This window comes from Vombatus ursinus, unplaced genomic scaffold, assembly GCF_900497805.2.
Source record: "Vombatus ursinus unplaced genomic scaffold, bare-nosed wombat genome assembly UNPS02005659.1, whole genome shotgun sequence".
Taxonomy (NCBI): Eukaryota; Metazoa; Chordata; class Mammalia; order Diprotodontia; family Vombatidae; genus Vombatus; species Vombatus ursinus.
In genome coordinates, this window is record NW_020945437.1 from 19,418,556 (window position 1) to 19,438,464 (window position 19,909).

General features: G+C 43.9%; 1 protein-coding gene across 1 annotated transcript in view; it reads right to left on the reverse strand.

Annotated features, from left to right (window-relative positions):
* The window catches only part of MYO7A (myosin VIIA), a 150,777-nt gene that overhangs the window by 58,360 nt on the left and 72,508 nt on the right, over positions 1-19,909 (reverse strand). Inside the window, exons 20-27 of the mRNA XM_027848154.1 lie at positions 18,929-19,036; positions 13,420-13,629; positions 12,073-12,276; positions 9,315-9,491; positions 7,737-7,826; positions 6,455-6,582; positions 3,791-3,917; positions 1,664-1,783 (exon numbers count right to left, since the gene is read on the reverse strand). Coding sequence (XP_027703955.1) covers positions 1,664-1,783; positions 3,791-3,917; positions 6,455-6,582; positions 7,737-7,826; positions 9,315-9,491; positions 12,073-12,276; positions 13,420-13,629; positions 18,929-19,036 — 1,164 coding nt within the window. The remainder of the gene's footprint in view (positions 1-1,663; positions 1,784-3,790; positions 3,918-6,454; positions 6,583-7,736; positions 7,827-9,314; positions 9,492-12,072; positions 12,277-13,419; positions 13,630-18,928; positions 19,037-19,909) is intronic.

A 19,909-nucleotide genomic window follows, 5' to 3' on the forward strand; every position in this document is an offset into this window, starting at 1 on the left:
AAAGTTAGAGCTAAAAGGAACCCTAGAACATAGAATGTCAAAGCAGAAATAAATCTTATTGATCATCTATTTCAACCTCATTTTATAGATGAGCAAAGTAAGAGCCAGGAAAGGTAAATGACTTGCCCATGGTCACTACCAGAGTTGATACAGAGCCACAAATAGATCCCAGGTGTCCTGTTTTTCAGTCCAGGACTCAATCCATTAGACTATACTGTCCCCTCTGTTTTTTGACTGAATAAAGCCAGGGTCTCTTCTGATTGAACCTTCCTATCTGTCCCACACTAACTTTCAGATGAGTGACTAATTGAGATCAAATGGGCACCCTACTCACAGGAGGCAAGGTATACTTTGAGTTTGATTTGCAGCTTGGGCTGCCATCTTTGAAAGCAGTTGGGCTTTTGGAGGTGCTGACATGCTAATCTGACTATCTATACTGCTGGGAGGGGGTAGGGGAGATACCTGCTCCTCCCCTCAAGGTCTTTATATCCTCCCACTTCTGTAGCTGTATTTTCACAGGTGGCTTCGTGGAGATAATACACGCAGGACAATTGTCTAGCCAGTGCTTCTTAAACTGTGGGTCTCCAACCCCCCCATATGGGGTCATAACCCACAGTTTAAGAAGTGCTGAAGGGTCACGAGTGAAAAAAGTTTAAGAAACCTCAGCCTAGCCTCTAGTCTAGCCTAAGGAAGGAACTCCAAAGGTGGGACTTACTTGTCATGTAACTTAAATAAAGTCAATGAGCCTGTCACAGAATCACAGCACCTCAGAATTGGAAGAGAATTCAGAGGGAATCTTTTTTCAAAAGCTAGATTAGACTTTTCTTCCTCGGTCCCAGAGGGCAGAACTAAGAGTGATGGGGAGATGTTGATGTTAATGTAGTAAAATGTTTGTAGGCTAGTCTCAGAACTGAAATAAGATACCGTGAAAATTAAAGCTTCATAAATGTTTACCATTTTAAAAAAAAGAGAGGGATGGGTGGAAGTTACAAGCAGGTAGATTTAGGTCATGTCAGGAAAAATCTCATGACTAGCAGAAATGCCCAAAGGTGCACTGGGCTTCCTCAGGAGTTAATGACACTAATGATACATTTCTCCAGTGTTTTAAAGATTACAAAACTCTTCCCTCAAGATACTTCTATGAGGTGAATACCACAAGTATCATTAGTTCCATTTTACAGATGAGGAAATTAAGGTTAACAGAGATGAAGGGATGACTAAGATTATACAATTAATAGATATCAAAGCTAAGATCTGAACCTAAACTGACTCCAAGTTCAGTGCTCTGCCCACCACACCAAGCTAGGCTCCCTTTTCCTAGAGGTTTTCAAAGGAAGGCCGAATGGTTACATGTTAGAGATTCTGTCCAGGGGATTCCTGCTTAGGTATAAGTTGGAGTGGATTCCCTTTGAGATCCGTTCCAGCCCTGAGACTCCATGATTTTCAGGTAGGTAAGAGGGTAAGACAATGCTCTGGCATGAAAATGTCAGTTCCTTGAGGGCAGAAGCTATTTTACTTCTGTCTTGGTATCCCCAGTGCTTAGCACAGTGCCTGGCACATAATAGGTTGATTGATTAATTGACTGATTGACAGATTGAGGCTGATAGAAGCAATGGGAAGCAGTTACCAGCTCTGACCTACAGAAAGCCAGCCCAGCTCATACCTGTAGTTCCAGCCAGCTAGGGGGCTGGGTCCTGGTTCCATTCACAAAGGTCCTCCTCAGCCTCTCTTCACAGTAGGGGGCATAACCAGGTGGACCCCCATTCATGTAGTTCCTCAAATACTGTCAGATATAAAGACATCAAGATGAGCAGTAAATGGTGAGGGGTAAACTTGTATTCAGTATTGGAGGGAAAGGAATTATAGATTTAGAGCTTGGAATGGCCTTAAAAGTCCACCTTCCCTCTCCATTTGTAAAATGGGGAAATTGAGACCAGAAGTAAGCGACTTGCCCATAAGCAACAGAACATAATTTGACCCTAGAGCCTCTGGCTCCAAAGCCAGTGATCTCTTTCCATTGTACTATGGCACCCTATGTGGCAGCAGGATGCTTTCCATACAAATGGTCAGGACACTGTAGGAAAAACCCAAACCTTTTCCTGGAATTCTTTAAACTAAGACAAGGGTTTCAGGGAAGGAGGGTGGAAGACGGATTTGATGACTTCTGGGGGCCATCCTTGGATGCAATTGCCATTGCCATTGAGCGAACAGGGCTCTCCCACACTTGAAGACAGAAATAGCAAATAGAGGAATCTCAGCCACAGTGGGGCTATATGGTTTTGGGTCTTTCTCAACCACCCTGACCAGAAAAAAAGGATCTCCTTTCCTTTGAATCCCTACAGAACTTAGGATGGTAACTTAAATTTCTGTTGAGCTTTGTAATTTACAAAGGATTCCCTGATGACCTGGGATCCAAATGCACCTCACCTGTGGCTCAGACTAATGTTCTTACCCCTCCCTACACCACGTTGCCCCTTACAATAAACATCCTACTAAGCATGTGCTGCCTCATGGTAGCTCTGGCACCGCTGCCTGCCCCAATTGGTCAATCCACAAACATTTCCTGGAATCTGCTCCCAGCCCTACCAATGCTACTTCCCATTTGGGAAAATTGTGGGGAGAGGTGTGTGCCAACACTTTCCACTGAGGTCATCTGTCATGGAGATCTGTTGGTTTTAAGCCAGTTTGGGAGAGACAAGACATAGGTGAAAAGTGAATCATCAGTATAGGAGTCCCGATGTGGAAAGGGCTGCACTTAGAGGGAGAAGACCTGGGTTGTGGTCCTAGCTCTGGCACTTGCTAGCAAGAAGCCTTTCCCAACCCTCTTTGGCGCTAGAGCTTTCCCTCTGTTTATCCTAGATAAGTACATAATCGTTTGCATATTGTCTCCTCTGTTAGACTGGGAACTCCTTGAGAGCAGGCACGGTGCTTTCATCTTTCTTTATACCCCTAGTGCTTAGTACAGGGCCTAGCACACAGCAGGATCAAACGAGATAATTATGAAGTACTTAACACAGTGCCTGGCACATAGTAAGTGCTATATAAATGTTAGCTGTTATTATTATTATTGTTATTACTATTATTAGGCATTTAGTGGATATTCATTGACCAACTGTTTTTCTTTGTATCCAAGTGTTTAGTATGGTGCCTAGCACATAGTAGACAATTAATGCTTCTGACTTCCTCTCTGGACCTCAGTCTCTTCTTTTGTAAAACAGGGATAGCAATCCCTCCCCTGTCTAGGGTTACTTTGTAATCCAAAGAAGGCAAGTCAGTGTGAGCTACAACATTGACACATGATAACTTTAGGCACTTCACATTCTTGATGCTGGTGATCCATCCTGTGTGCTTGTCCCTGCTTCTTCAAGACCAGTTAATACAAAATCAAATATGAGTTCTGGTGCCAGTGGGGATGCTCTCAGGACTTTGCAATACAGGAATTCCTCATTCACAGTGTTACAGAACTGCCTTCCATTGACAAGTTCTGTGAGTAGCTGTGTGTCCCTCGGAATCTACCCATTTAAATCTAGATAAAGAGAGCTGTGTCTTATCTGTGTGTTTCTAGGAGAATGAGTTTCCCTTAGAGGAAGACTCAGTCTGTGAGTCGGAAGGAAGGCACCAGGAAATCCAGCCTCAGTTGATCAGGTTATGGGGGTTAGCTACAACTAATGAAACCTGATCTAGACCTTGTTAGTTTTTCTCTGAGAGAAATTCTGGGGTGCCCCTTATCTCTGTTCTACTCACACACCTGGGAAAGAAGATGCTTCCCCCTCCCCCCCCGCCACATTACCTTGACAAACTTTTCTGAAGGTGCAAAACACCCCACACACAGGGATACCAGGATCCAGCCTCGGGCATAGCTGCTCTTGGAAGGGTTATGGGTGAGCTGTTTGCAGATCTGACAATATATTTCATCCCTAGAAAGCACAAGGCAGGCAGGGTTAGTTAATCATGCAGCAAGTACCTGAGGGAACACAATATGGATGGGGGCCTGAGGAGGCTTGGGTTCAAATCCCAATGGGCCATAGATTCCCTTAAGAGTGGGTGACATTATCATCATTGTCATCATCATCACAATAATAACATTAACTGGTATTTATAGAGTACTTAAGATTTGTAAAGTGCTTTTTGCCTATATTATTAATCAACCAATAAACATTTATTAAGTGCCTACCATGTGCCAGGCACCGTCCTAAGTGATCGAGACACAAAAAGAAGCAAAAGCCATTCCCTGCCCCCAAGAAACTTACAATCTAATGGGGGAGACAACATGCAAACAAATACGTGCAAACAAACAGGATAAATAAATAATTAACAGAGAGGAGACACTGGAAGTAAGCAGGATTGAGAAAGGCTTTTTGTAGAAGGTGGGACTTAAAGGAAGCCAGGGAGGTCAGGAGTCAGAGCAGAATAGAGGAGGGAGGGTGTGCCAGACATAGGGAACAGCCAGAGAAAATGCCCATAGTGAACAGATAGACTGTCTTGTTCATGGAACAGCCAGGAGGCCAGTGTCCCTGGATCAAAGAGTACATGTTAGGGAGTAAGGTGTAAGAAGACTGGAAAGATGGGAGGGGGCTAGGTCGTGAAGGACTTTTAATGGTAAACAGAGCTCTTTGTTTGTTCCTGGAGGCAATAGGAAGCCACTGGGGTATATTGAGTTGGGGATGGTGATATCATGACTGAACCTGCATCTTAGGAAAATCACTTTGGTAGCTGAATGGAGGATGGATTGGAGTGGGAGGAGGCTTGAGGCAGGCAGACCCACCAACAGGCTATGGCAATAATCCAGGTGATGAGGGATGCACCAGAGGGATGGCAGTGTCAGAGGAGAGAAGGGGGCATATTCAAGAGATGTTGCAGATGTGAAATTAACAGGCTTTGGCAAGAGATATGGGGGCTAAGAAATAGTGAGGAATTCAGGATAACTCCCGTCTAGGTTATAAGCCTGTTATCTAATTTGATCTTTACAACCCTGGGAGGTAAAGTTCATTATTATTATTTTTATATTCATTTTTACAGTGGAGGAGACTGTGGCCTAGAGGGGATAAGTGACTTGTCCAGGGTCACACAGCCAGTAAGCATCCTAGGTAGGATTCAAACTCAGCTTATCCTGGGCCTAAGTCCTGGCTTTAGCTACTATTCTACCTAGCTGTCTACCCAACAGGCCAATGCTGGAAAGGTACAGAAGTATAACTTCTGCAAATCAAATCACATTCCCTTGGGACATGGGGTATCACTGACTTAAATAGCAGAGAGAAAAGAGCCCCAAGTTTGGAGTCAGGAGAGCTGGACTCCATTCCAGGCAAGTAAGTAGCATATTGCAGAGGGCTAGGAAGACCTGCTAACTCACCAGCTCTGTGATCCTGGGCACAGTTAGAAACACCTGAGTGTTTAACACCACCAGACGGGGACAATCTTGCTCTGTCCTTTGGGGAGAAGGTTCCGTTCCTTCAGAACCATGAGCATCATGCCCTTGGCTAGGGGAAAGGGGCAGGGCTACCTTGCCTCCCACCCCCAGTGCCCCTGTGGCCACAAGAATCGAGATTGGTGTTTGGGATTGTTTCATTTGTCTTTTTCAGTTCTAGGCTCAGGTGGCAGAATCCCCAGATCCAGGAGCTTGAACCAGCACGACCCTGTAGCCAGGATTCTAGACTGATTATTACTGCTAGCCCAGCAGAGAAGCCAGGGCGCTGGGGCTTTGGGATTGGAACAAGCTGGGACGGATGCTATATAGAAACTTAATTAAGTTGTGGAACTAATCTTCCTTTTCTCCCCAGAGGCTGAGATGGTATAAAGGAGAATTATGTCCTCCTGCCCATTGCTCCCCATGTTGAGGGGAGAACATCTATATGTTTGCTCTTTCTGTACAAGTAAATATTCCTGTAAAAGGCTAATGTGACTATTAAATGATTAAATGGAACTAAAGTACTGGGGATCCCTAAAATTGCAGGAACACAATTGGTGGGAACTTCAGTCAGTGTCAGAGACTAGACACCCCAATCCCCTTAAGGATTCTGGAGAACTCTGGGAGAAGAAAGGAGATATAACACCTGGTCTTCAGGCAGGAGGGGCCAGAGTGGTCACTACTACACTAAAAACAGTAGCTTGGAATCATGAAAGACAGAATCTTTGATTCATGGAGTCTTAGGCTCTGAGTTGGAAGGAGTATCTAGGCTGAATGACTTCAGGAGGAAATACTATGACGTCCCTGGCAGAGATCACCTAGCTTCTACCTCTCAAGACTGCCCACCTCACTTCTGGGAGAAACTGTAATTGCTTACATTGAGTTAAAAATGGCATTCCCACAACATCCACCCTTCAGCCCTAATTCTGTCCTCTAAGGCTGAGCTGAACAAGTCAGCTCACTTTTTCTTTAGGCCAGTTCTCAGATTTGAAGGTTCCCAGCCCTCCCTTCATTCTTCTCTCCTTCAGACTGCCTCCTGTTCCTCTGTACCTCAGGGCAGGCCGAAGGATGCCATTCCCAATGATGAAGTGAAGCTTCTCCAAGTTAGAGGTGGGTCGGTCCTCCAGCATACTATTTCCCTGGACTGTGGACTCCCCATCATGCAGTCTCTTGGTTACCTAAAGGGTCAGAAGCCAGAATGCAGAAAAAATGAACCAAAAGCAACTAAGTGAACTGATAATTTTATCTTTGGCTGGGTCTGAATCCCAGGACCATGAGTCTTCCTATTTCTTCCAAATCTAATTGGTAGAACTGAGGCAGATCACTGAGTCCTTCTAGATTTCTCTCCTGGTCTTTCCCTCCACACCTCTCTCCCCTGCTGAGAAAATGCCCACAGTCAAGAGATGGAGTGTCTTATTCATGAAACAGCCATGAGGCTGGTGTCCCTGGATCTTGCTCTGGGATTCTTGTGAATTAATAGGTAAGTGAAAAATGAGTGAATGAATTAGTACATGAATGGATAAATGGATGGCTGGATGATGAATAATGAGTGGGTAAATGGAAAAGTGAATGAATAAGTGAATGAATGATTGAATCAATGAAAGGTAAATTAATACACAGTTGATGTTGCTGTGAACTGATCCAACTATTCTGGAAAACATTTTGGAATTATATTTTTAAAAAAGTTACTAAACTGAACGAGCCCCTTGACTCAGTGATACCATTAGTAGATGATCAAGGGTAGAGGGCAAGTTTCCACATCCACCAGATTATTTACAAGAGCACATTTTGTAGTAGCAAAACCCTGGAAAGAAAGTGTTCACTTGTTTTGCTTAACTACTTCAAAACAAAAAAGCAAGAGAGAGAGGATTCTACTGAGGAGAGGCAGGTTTGGGAAAATACTAGTGGTGTTTTTTTTTAAGAATGAGTTAAACATAAAAAGTTAATTAGATAGAATCTCTCTTCTCCTCGCCAATATCCCCTCCACATAAATGCCACAATAATTTTCCTATAGCATCATATCACTCCCCGGCTCAAGAATTTTTAGTGGAGGGGCAGCTAGGTGGCACAATGGTTACAGCACCAGCCCGGAAGTCAGGAGGACCTGAGTTCAAATGTGACCTCAGACCAAACACTTGACACTTACTACCTGTGTGACCCTGGGCAAGTCACTTAACCTTAATTGCCTTAAAAAAAATAAACAAATGCTTGTTCCCTTCCTTAGAATTTTCCAGAGTACTTTATTTGAGTTTTCTCCTTGGACTTATCCCCATTCTACTCTACTATCACACTATGCTCATTTGTATCTGAGTAGAACATAAGCCGCACTTACCTCTTCTGTCAACTTTGATTTTTTCTTGAGTGTCAGATGGACCAGTTTATGTCTCACGCTGCTCTTCTTGAGGCCGTCTGAGTGTCCACCCTAAAAGGGGAAGAAGTGTTTGGTTCAAAGGATTGGCCTGAAACAAGCTATTGACATAAGGTAGTTAGTGAAAGGGAAAGAGTCCTAGCTTGGGAAGGAGAAAGGTGGAGTGAGTGCTGAAGGTCCTGACTCTGTCATTGACTCACTATGTGACCCTGGGCAAATCACTGCTTGAGAAATTTCAGTGGTTCCCTGCCGTCCCTAAAACAAAACGGAGACTCCTCAGCTTGGCATTTAAAGCCTTGAACAATCTGACTCTTGTGCAGCTTAGTGGGGTTACCGCATGTAACTCTCTTGTGTATTTTCTGTTTCAGCCAAAATTGGCCTAACTGCTGTTCCTGGTGGAAAGGGAGTTAAATTGGCCAAAATTAAACATAACAGTTATCCTCCTGGGATAGACTAAACCTAGTTCTCACATCTTAATTTCCACCCTACCATACCCAGCTTAGCAGAGACAGCAAAGACAGAAAGTAATTTAAAGTGACCAAAGAAAGTGGTTTTTATCCTGAACCCCTAAAGAACTATATCCCTACTTTAAATTTCTTATTTGTAATAGGTAGAAATAATTCTAGTACCTCTCAAGAAGATAGGAGAAGGCAGACTTCAGAAAATCCTGGAAAGACTTGTACAAACTGATGCAAAGTGAAATGGGCAGAACCAGGAAAACATTGTACACAGTATCAGCAACACTGTGTGATGATCAACTATGAGTGACTCAGCTCTTCTCAGCAACACAATGATTCCGATTCAAGACAAGTACAAAGGGCTCACGAAGGAAAATGCTATACACATCCAGATAAAAAACTGATGGACTCTGAATGCAGATCGAAGCATTTTTTTTCATTTACTTTATTCTGTCTCATGTTTTTTTAATCTGTTTCTTCTTTCACAACTGTGAGTAATATGGAAATATTTTTTACATGATACCACAGGTATAAACTGTATCAAACTGCCTACTATTTTCAAAGAGGGGAGGGGAGGGAGAGAGAAAAATTTGGAACTCAAAACCTTGTAAAAATGAATGTTAAAAATTTTCTTGACATGTAACTGGTGAAAAAAATAAAAGAAAAAGCAGAAGAAGAAGCCGAAGAAGCAGAAGAAGAAGAAGAGGAAGAAAGGAGAGCAAGGGAGGGAGTCCCAAACCATGGCTGTCCTCCTCCTCCCAACAAAGGGCTCTTTGGTTGGGTTGAGACCTCTCTACAATCAATCTATAGGCCCTGTTACACATAGGCCTTTGTTACAAATGTATGGCTTTGCACAAATTAGGAGTCACTGAAGTATTGAAGAAATAATAATAAATAACAGTTGCATAGTGATTTGCAACTTACAGTCTTTCTCAAACATCTCATTGAGTCCTCACAACAACCCCTTGAGTCAGAAAGGACCAGTGTTATTATGAATGCCATTTCAAAGACGAGGCAGTGATTTGTTAAGCAGGTGGCAGTGAGGGCTGCCCCATGTACTCTGTGGCAGATGCATCTGCCTCACCTCGCCCTCGCCCTGCAGGGCCTGCAGCTCCCTCTTGTACGTCTTCTTCCCTAGGGTCTCGTAGATCTTGGTCATCACGGGGATCTTCTCACTGCCGTCACTCATTGCGGTGTGGTACTTGGGCTCAGGAAGGTCCCCCATAAACCGAAGGATGGTGATCCATACCGCCAGTGCTGCCTGTTTAGGCAAATGAACCTGGCATTAAGACGACTCCTCTAACAAAGATTTAGCCTCAGATTTATACAATGCTTTATATTTACAAATTTCTCTTAGTAGGGGGATTAAGGCAATGTGGCCTAATGGACAGCACCCTTGACTTAGAGATAGGAAATCCTGTGTTCAAATCCTACCTAAGACACTTACTAGCTATGGTGGCCAGTTGTTTTTCAGTTGTGTCTGACTATTAGTGATCCCATTTGGGTTTTTCTTGGCAAAGACACTGGATCGGTTTGCCTTTTCCTTCCCCAGCTCATTTTATAGATGAGGAAACTGAGGCAAATAGAGTTAAGTGACTTGCCCAGCATCATACAGCTAGTAAGTGCCTGAAGCCAGATTTGAACTTAGGAAGATGAGTCTTCTTGACTCCAAGCTTGGCACTCTATCCACTGCACCACTTACCTGTCCTCGCTGCCCAAAGTCAGGAAATCCTGTGTTCAAATCCTACCTCAGACATGTATCGGCTATGTTTGGCTCTAGATAAGTCACTAAATTTCTCTATGACTCCAGCTTCCTGATCTATAAAACGAGAGAATGGGACTTCACGGCCTCTACCGTCCCTTCCAGCTCTCAGTCTATGATGTGTTCTTCATAGAAACTTTGTTGAGGGAAGCAGGGAAGGGATTATTATTCCCATCTTCAGGAACAGGGCCACTGAGGCTGAGAATAGGTATGACTTTATAATAATAAATAAAAATTTATAATAACAAAATGACTTCAGCAACAGCACACAGGTCATATTGCCAGAACCAGAATTTAGGTGTTTGATGATATTGCAGCATATTCTATCTAGCTCTATAGAATAACGCGGTCAGTCCTGACAAGGGAGGAAGGACAGAAACAAGCATTTGTTAAGCACCTATTAGAAGCTGTATGGGGCACCTAGGTACCGAAGCGGATAGAACGCCAGACCCGGAGTCAGGAGGACCTGAGTTAAAATCTGGCCTCAGGCACTTACTAGCTGTGTGACCCTAGATAAGTCACCTAACCCTATTTGCCTCAGTTTCCTCATCTGTAAAATGAACTAGAGAAGGAAATGGCAAAGCACTCCAATATCTTTGCCAAGAAAACCCTAAATGGGGTCATGAAGAGACTGACACCACTGAAACAGCTCAACAGTGACAAAACCGTGCCACATACTGTGCTACGCACTTTACAAATATCTCATTTGATCCTTTACAACTTCCCATTTTACAATTAAGGAAAGCAAGGCAGACAGAGGTAAAGGTGACTTGTGGAGGATCACCTAGCTAATAGTCTGAGGCTAGATTTGAACTCGGGTCTTCCTGTCTCCAGACTCAGAGCTCTCTCCACTGAGTCACTTAGCTGCCTTACTGGTGAGGATAATGACCAGCCCATTAGATTTGGGGTATTGCCTTTTATATTTTTCCTAAAACTATCCCTAGGGGGATAAAATTACCAGGACCCACCACCACTGTAGTACCATAACTACTACTATTACTGCTACTGCTGCAGCTGCTGCTGCTGCTGCTACTACTACTACTACTACCGTTACTACTGCTGCTGTTCCTACTGTCATTGCTCAAGTCTGAGGCAGTATGGTACAATGGATGGAGGACTGTCTTCAAATCTAGGAAACCCTGGGTTCACATCCTGCCTTTGACACCTACAGGCTGGGTGACCCTAGTCAAGTGGGCAGGTCTTTAACTACTCCAAGCTTGGGAGCTCCTTATATCAATGAAATCACCCCTATTTTGTGCTGTAAGGTTTTTGGAAGGATTTTACATGCATTACCTACTTCATATTCCTCATGCCTGAAATGCCTGCCCCACTCTCCTCCATGTCTTCGCTTCCTTCCATGGCTTCCTTCTAGACTTAGCTCAAATCTCCTTTTCTGCAGGCGGCGTTTCCCTTTCTCTCCAGCTGCTCCTATCCCCCGACCTTGATATGACCTTCGTATATTCTAAATGCATCTTATATGGACCCAGGTGTTTACATGTTTTCCCCTCTTTTAGATGGTAAGATTCTTGAGGGCAAACACTGGGTTTTGGGTTTTGTTTTTATTATTGTTCTTTGTATTCTTGAGCTTAGCACAGTGCTTGGCATGTAGTAAGCACTTAATGTATTTTTTGGCTGATTGACATTAGTTTTTTTGACCTCTGCCCCTGTGTTCCCATCACTTTGCTCTAAGGCGCCTACACTGATCTAGGAGACATGTTTACCTTGGTCTTCTGGCAGCTCTGTTTGTCTACACGTGTGGGGACAAGATGGCCTTCAGAGTTACTAAGTGTAACTGGTATAGCTTAAGGAAAGTAGGGACTCCAGTAGCCACCAGACTTAAGAATGGGAAATGAAAGGGGCTTTAGAGGCCACCAAGTTCAACCCCTCATTCTAGGGAAGGGGAAATTGAGGTCAGTCAATTGTCCCACAGCATGTACCTACCTGAGGTAGAATTCAAACCCAGGTCTCTTGCCTCTACAGCTAGTGCTCCTTCCATCACATCATCCTACTAGTTAAACCTGAATTTAAACAACTCTCTCTTCCCCTCACCCTTGGCCCTCTGACTCTCTCGTGGCCTCACCAGCTGGTCTCCTTCATCATCATGATAGAGCAAAGGCTGCTTGAGGGGCCTCCGGGTGTAGGTATGTGTGGTTGTGCCCTGAAAGTAGGTGGCTGCAAACTTGGCAAACTTGTACTCGGAAAGATCCTCCTCCTCCTCATCTGGGAGGGGCAGGGCTGAATCCAGGTCATCCTCCACCATGAACTTCTTGGCTCGCTCCAGGTCCTGGGGAAGGAATGACAGGTTGGTTTTCAGAGGTTGTGAGTCTGGTTGGGTAGGGAGGGAGAGAAGAAGAGGTCCAAGAGTCTCCATGCCCAGGACTCATGCAGAAGTCAAGCCTGGCCATAGAAGGATAGATTGTTGGGGCTAAGGTGGACTTTAGAATATGAAATGTCAGGCAGCTAGGTGGTGCAGTGGATAGAGTACCAGCCCTGGAGTTAGGAGGACCTGAGTTCAAATCTGGCCTCAGACCAGATACTTGACACTTACTAGCTGTGTGACCCTGGGCAAGTCACTTAACCCCAACTGCCTTGCCAAAAAAAAAAGAAAAAAAGAAAAGAAAATGTCAGAGCTGGAAGGGGCCTTAGAACAAAGAATGTTAGAACAGAGAACAGAGAATGTCAGAGCTGGGAGGGACCTTAGAACACAGAAGATCAGAGCTGTAAGGGGCCTTAGAATGTAGGAACTAGAAGGAACCTTAGAATACAGAATGTTAAAAAAATTAAAGAAAAAGAATATAGAATGTTAAAACACAACAATATAGAATGTCAGAGCTAGGAGGGACCTAAAAACACAGGATGTCAGAACTACAAGGGACCTTAGAGCATAGAATATAGGAAGTAGATCTTAGAATATAGAATATTGGAACACAAGAACATAGAACGTCAGAACTAGAAGGGACCTTAGAAAGCAGAATACCAGAGCCTTAGAGTGTAGGAGCTGGAAGAGACCTTAGAATATAGAATATTAGAACACAAAAACACAGAATGTCAGAGCTAGAAGGGCATAGAACATTAGACCTGGAAGAGGGGTCCTGAATAATAATCTATTCTAATTCCATCATACAGATTAGGAAATTGATTCCCAGAGAGGGGAACTAACTTGTTCAAAGTTACACAGCTAAGGGAGTGGCCAAAGAAGGATCCAAACCCAAGTCTTCTTTCTCCAAATTCAAAGCTCTTTCCACTCATCCACAGTAGACCTTCCCCTGCTGCCAGAGCACTCTGGCTCTGATCACTTGACTGCCTGGAACTCGGTTAGCCTGCTGCTCCCCAGACCAGTACTGTGGCCTTCCCACCTACCAGACATAGGAGCTGGGGAGATATCATGGAGATGCCCTCTGGGTCTGTCCCCTCCCCAAGGAAGTACCTCAAAACCAGTAGGTGCCTGGCCCTCCTGGCCTGGCAGCGTTGATGTCGTTCCCAGAAAGCCAAACATTTTGTCCACCATGTCAGAATCGTTGACAGGCTCATTTCGGGCTCTCTCCATCTTATCTAGTAGTTCCTTTTTCCTCCGGGCCTCTTCTTTCTCCTTTACTTCCCTCTCAGCATCTTCCCGGGCCAGCTGAGCCAGGCGCACCTATGGGCAGGAGGGAGATGGAAGGACATCATTATCTGTAATCATGGCTGATCAACTCTGCCCACCCAGTCAGTCCAAAAGCACGTATTAGGTGCTTGCACGTGCCAGGTACTGTATAAACTTAACAGATACAAAGAAAGGTAACAACACGCTCCACCTTCAAGGAGCTCACATTCTAATAAGAGACAACGTATCTACAAGATAAATTACAATGTAAATGGGAGGTGATGTCAGAGAGAAAGCCACCAGCAGCTGGATTGCAGAGGGAGAGCAAGGAGTGTCCTGGAAAGGTCTCCTGCAGAAGATGGGATTTGAACAGAACCTTGAAGGAATCTAGGGAGACCAGAAGGTGGACGTGAGGAGGGAGAACATTCCAGTCATGGAACAAAGTCAGTCCACAACCAATCACAAGTCACACAAGGATCACAGGGCAAAGCCAGGGCTACCATATCTGCCCCCAACTAGTCCTGGTCAGATTCCGTCTGAAATACCATCTGGGTGCCACATTTTAGAAGGAGTAATGAAAAACTGGAGCAGGTCCAGAGGAGGACAATCAAAATCAATCAACTGATCAAAAAGCATTTACTGAGCAGCTACTCTGTGCCAGGCACTGTGCTGGACACTGGATGGTAAAGAGTTGAGACCACACCACATGGTGCTTGGAGGAACTGGGGGTGTTTAGTCTGGAGAACAGAAGACTTGGGGGGAAGAGGCTGTGACAGCTAGCTTCAAGTATCTTAAGGATTATCAGGTGTTCTCCTTGGCCCCAGAAGATTAAAAAAAATGATGAAAGTGACAAAAAGGCCAATTTTGACTTTATAGAATGAATGATTTCCCATAAGAACCATCCCAAGGTGGAGCTGGCTGCTTGGAAGTCTTCAAGCAGGGGCTGTTTGGCCATTTGACAGTGATGTCACAGAGGGGATACTTGTTCAGGAATGGCTTGGACCAGATGGTTTATGAAGCCTTCTACCAGCTCAGAGATTTGGAGATTCCATGATCTCACATAGCATAATCACTGACTGTTTGATGCAATCACTTAGGATCATAAGATCCAAGGCTTAGAGCTGGAGGGCACCTTACAGTCAAACCGACTCAGTTTATAGATGAGAAAAAGTTAAATGACTTCAGGTCACACAACTAGTAGAAAGCACAGGCAGATTTCAAACCCTAAGTCTTCACACTGGGACTAGAATCTAGGTCTTCTGACAGTTTTCTAACGTGCCCCTGCCTCAGAGCCACCTCTTTTTGGCTGGGGCCAAGAGAATTACTCCAAAGTCAGTCATCTTTCCATGTTGTCCTTCATTAGCACTGCTTTAATCCATTGTCAGGAGCAGCTAGATGGTGCCATAGTGCACAGAGTGTTGGGATTGGAGTCAGGAAGACCTGACTTCCTAGTTGTGTGACCTTGGGCAAGTCACTTAACCTCTGTCTGCCACTGGAGAAGGAAATGGCAAACCACACCAGTATCTTTGCAAAGAAAATGAAGAGTCAGACAAGACTGAAATGATCAAATAATGATGCACTGTCAAATACTGAAGAATCTGTGATTTCAAATAGCTTGGAAACTGACCCAGATTCCGTCTGTCTGTAATTTAGTATTAGAGAATAGTCTGAGACATTGAGAGGTTAAATGACTTGCTCTTGGGGTCCACCCAGTTAGTAAGTGTCAGAAGTGGAATTAGAACCTAGGTCTTCCTGACTAGTGGACCAAGCACTCTGCCCATTAGACTAGACTACCTCTCTTTTAATGCGCTAATCACAGAGATTTTCACTGTAGTTATTTGTGCTCATATCTTTCTTATCCCCCTGCTGGACTGTAAGTTCTGTGACAACTGTCCCCCATGCCTGGAATGCTCCCCCTCCTTATCTTTGACTCCCACCTTCCCTAGTTTCTTTCAAGTTCCAGCTAAAATCCTGCCTTCTACAAATCTTTCCTGTTCTCCTTTAATTCTATCGCCTTCTCTCTCTATTGATTATCTCCAAAATACCCTGTATATCTCTTGTTTGTACATAGTTGTTTGCATGTTTTTCCCCCTTTAGACTGGAAGCCTCTTGAAAGCAAGTATTGATTTATTTATTTGTTTGTTTTATGGCCTTTTTTATTCCTAGGATTTAACCTGGAACTCAGTGGGTGCTTAATAAAGGCTTGCTGACTTGTCTAAGATCTGGATCTTCCCTAGCACCCAACATAGTGTCCTCACATGGCAAGAGCTTAATAAATGTTTACTGAATTTAACTGAAGGGTCAAGCAAGAGAGTCAACTGCTTAGGGTATAACATATTTGAGATACAAGAGACCCCTTGGATTGTGACTTTTGTTAAGTGCTCATGTTTTGAATGCCAGAAAATTCCATTTGCTGTGGGTCTTTAGAACATCTATGTTCAAGTTATGGTTCTGACTAGCTAGGTGATCCTCAACAAGTCATTTAAATGTCTCTGATACTCAGTTTCCTCATTTGTAAAATGAGAATAACACTTTTACTACCCACCTCAGAGAGTTGTTGTAATCCACAAAGTGGTACAGAAATGTGAGCTATTAGATGAGATAATATCTGTAAAGTGTTTAGCACAGTGGCTAACTATACATAGTAAGGACCTAATAAATGCTTTTCTCTTCCCTATTATTTCCATGATTATTATTAGATGCTAAGTCTCATATGTTACCGTGGTTAATAATACAGGGGAAGACAAAGAGATTTTTTAAAAAGAGAAAAATATCTACTTGTACAAAAATATTTACAGCAGCTCTTTTTGTGGTGGCTAAGAATCAGAAATTGAGAGGATGCCTATCAACTGGGGAATGACTGAACAAGTTATGGCATATGATAGTAATGGAATATTATTGTGCTATAAGAAGTGACAAGCAGGATGATTTCAGAAAAACCTGGACAGACTTACATGAACTGATGCAATACAAAGTGAGCAGAACCAGGAGAACATGGTACACAGTAACAGTATTGTATGATGAAGAACTGTGAAGGCCTTGGCTATTCTTAACAACACAATGATCTAAGACAATCCCAAAGGACTCAGGATGAAAAATGCTATCCACCTCCATAGAAAGAACTGATGTTGTCTGAATACAGACTGAAGCACACTATTTTTCCTTCCTTCCTTCTTTTTTCTTTCTTTCTTAGTCCTCTTATACAAAATGACTAATATGGAAATGTTTTACATGATTTCACATGTGTAACCTCTATCAGATTGCTTACTGTCTTGGGGAGAGGGGAGAGTAGGGATGGAATTTGGAACTCAAAACTTAAAAAAAAAATTTGAATCTTAAAAAATTTTTTATAGGGGGCAGCTAGGTGGCGCAGTGCAAAGAGCTCCAGCCTTGGAGTCAGGAGGACCTGAATTCAAATCTGACCTCAGACACTTGACACTTAACTAGCTGTGTGACCCTGGGCAAGTCACTTAACCCTGACTGCCTCACCAAAAAAGAAAAAAAAATCTTTTACATGTAAGTGGAGGAGAAATAAAATATTATTAAGAAATAACACAGGGAAAGAGCCATTCTCAGACTTTCCCAAGAGCACACAAGAGCCTTATCATGGCTAGGTTGGGACATATTAGCTCCTGTTTCCATGACTCACTAATTTTTACAAAAAGTACTTTCCTCCCAACAGAGAGGCAGGACAAGAATGATGAAAATGATTATTTTTAAACCAAATCTGTGATCTCCTGACTGGAGGAAACTCCTGCAAAGGCTTGGTTTCATGGAATGATCATTAGCTCTGAAATCAGAGTACCCGAAATCAAATTCTGCCTTGGATTCTCACTGTCTATGGGACCCTTGGCAAGTCACTTAACTTCCCTAGACCGCAGTTTCCCCACCTGTAAAATGAGGGGGTTGAATTAGATCCCTCTGGGGTCCCTTCCAGCTTTAGGGTAATGATGCTCTAGGCTTTTTTTCCCAATCCAGACCAGCAGTTGCTCTGTAGCTTAGAGTCTCTGACAGCTGTCTAGGGACATTAAATGACTTGCCCTGGGTCACACAACTGGTATGTAACCCCTTGGCAGTATGAACCCCGTTGGCGCCCCAAACTCCTGGCTGACTCTCTATCCCTCATAACACCTTGCCTCTCCAGCAGCAGGCATTATTATCCTCCATTTTGCAAATGAGGAAAGTGAAGCCAGAAAGAAGTGAAATATGTCCACCATCATATGCCCACCACAAAACTAGGAAGTCTTCACAGTGGCGCTTAAACCTAGATCTTCTGACTGCTTTCTTCTGTGCCCTCTGTCTTAGGACCATCTCTGTTTGGCTGGGGCCAGGGGCATCAAAGTGTGACCTCTAGATGTGCTATTGTTTTATGCTAAAGTATTCCTAGAACACACGCTGGTCTGGAGCTGCTATGGTTGCCTTGGAGAGGGAGAGGAAGAACTGTAATGACAAGCCTAATTTCCTGCCACACTTTTCCTCCCAGGATCCCTAGCTGGGGTCATTCCATCTCCACTTCATCTCCTTGGACCAACCCATCCCCAGGTAGAAGAGATATATGGATGCTCGACTCCTGAGCTCGGTGCCTTAGCATTCAGCTTTTGCTCTGAGTGGATGGTACTTGGTTCTACTGGCGAAGCTCATTCCTCAATGACCAACCCCTAAATTTATGTCCCAGTCTTGGAACTGGGTCCTTATTTTCAATTCTCTGCCAAAGTCTCTGCCTTTGTAGCCTACCCTGAACTCCAAAGGAACTGGAGGCCTTTCCTGTTGGGGCCCTTCCTTGCTTGTGTCAGTCCTACAGGGTCTAGAGCCCTTCCTGGGATTGGAAACCTGCCATTTGCTGCCAGAACTCCCTGATTCCGAACCCACCTACCTGATTTTGTTGTTGTTGTTGTTGCTGAGTTGTTTCAGTTGTGTCCGACCCTTCGTGACCCCATCTGGGGTTTTCTTGGCAAAGATACTGGAGTGGTTTGCCATTTCCTTCTCCAGCTCAATTTACAGTTGAGGAAACTGAGGCACACAGGTCTAAGTGACTTGCCCAGGATTACACAGTTAGTAAGTTTCCGAGGTCAGATTGAACTCAGGAAGGTGAGTCTTCCTGACTCCAGGCCTGGCACTCTATCCACTGTGCCATCCAGCTGCTACCTGATTCTACTTTGGTCTATTTTCTGCTAATGGATCCACCCATACGGTGTCCCTCACCAACCTACCAGGCCACTCCTCTTTGGGTGGACCCTCTTGGTGCCTGAGAACACCATTCCTGGAAAACCTCAGTAAAGTCCCAGAGCAGAGAGGAGAGAGGAGGCCTGGGGCGCCTCTGCCCTTGGATCCTGGGCCTTGCCTCTTCGCTTACCTGATGCTTCTTCTCTGCCTCCTCCTTTGCCTTCTTTGCACTCATCTCTTTTTTCAGTTTCTCCTCCTCTGCCAGTCTCAATTTCTCAGCTTCCAAACGGCGAAGATACTGGGAGGGAAGAAGAAAGAGATTTTAAAACAGAGCAGATAGAGGGAAACGGTGTTCTCAGAAGGCCTGGGATCACAGGAGTTCAGGGTTGGAAGGGACCTTACAGCTCATCTGGTCCAACTTTCTCACTTTAAAGCTGGGAAAACTGAGGCCCACCCAAAAAGGTTAAAGTGATCTGCCTGGGGTCACACAGGTAGCAAGTAACTGATTCAGGATTTGAACCCAGGTTCTCTGACTCCAAATACAATGTCCTTTCCAGTATACCACATTACCTTCAATTACACGTATATACAATTGTCATTGGAGCCAGAATTTGGCTATTTATAAGATCTGAAATTCTTAACCTGGGGTCTATGAATCTTAAAGTGTGTGTGTGTATATACATATATATATTTCTATATAATTGCTTTCCTTTATAATCCTGTGAATTTTATTTTATTCATTTAAAACCATTATTGTCGAGGGGCAGCTAGGTGGCACAGTGGATAGAGCACTGGCCCTGGAAGCAGGAGGACCTGAGTTCAAATTTGGCCTCAAACGCATAACACTAGCTGTGTGACCCTGGGTAAGTAACTTAACCCCATTGCCTAGCCAAAAAAAAAAAAGATAAAAAAATAAAATCATTATTGTAAAAAGGGGTCCATACCTGACTTTATCCAACTGTTAGAAGGGTTCATGACACAAAACAGGTTGAGCTCCTGCTTTAGATACTTCAAAATTCCTGTCTTCTCGTTCTCATTTGACAGATTGAAAAACTGAGGTTTCTGTTTAAGTGACTTCTTCTTGAGGTCACATAGTAAGTGGGTGAGCCCAGAGAATGCCATCCCATATAAATGTTCAACTCAGGAGGTCATGTCTGAGTTTGCTGATCTC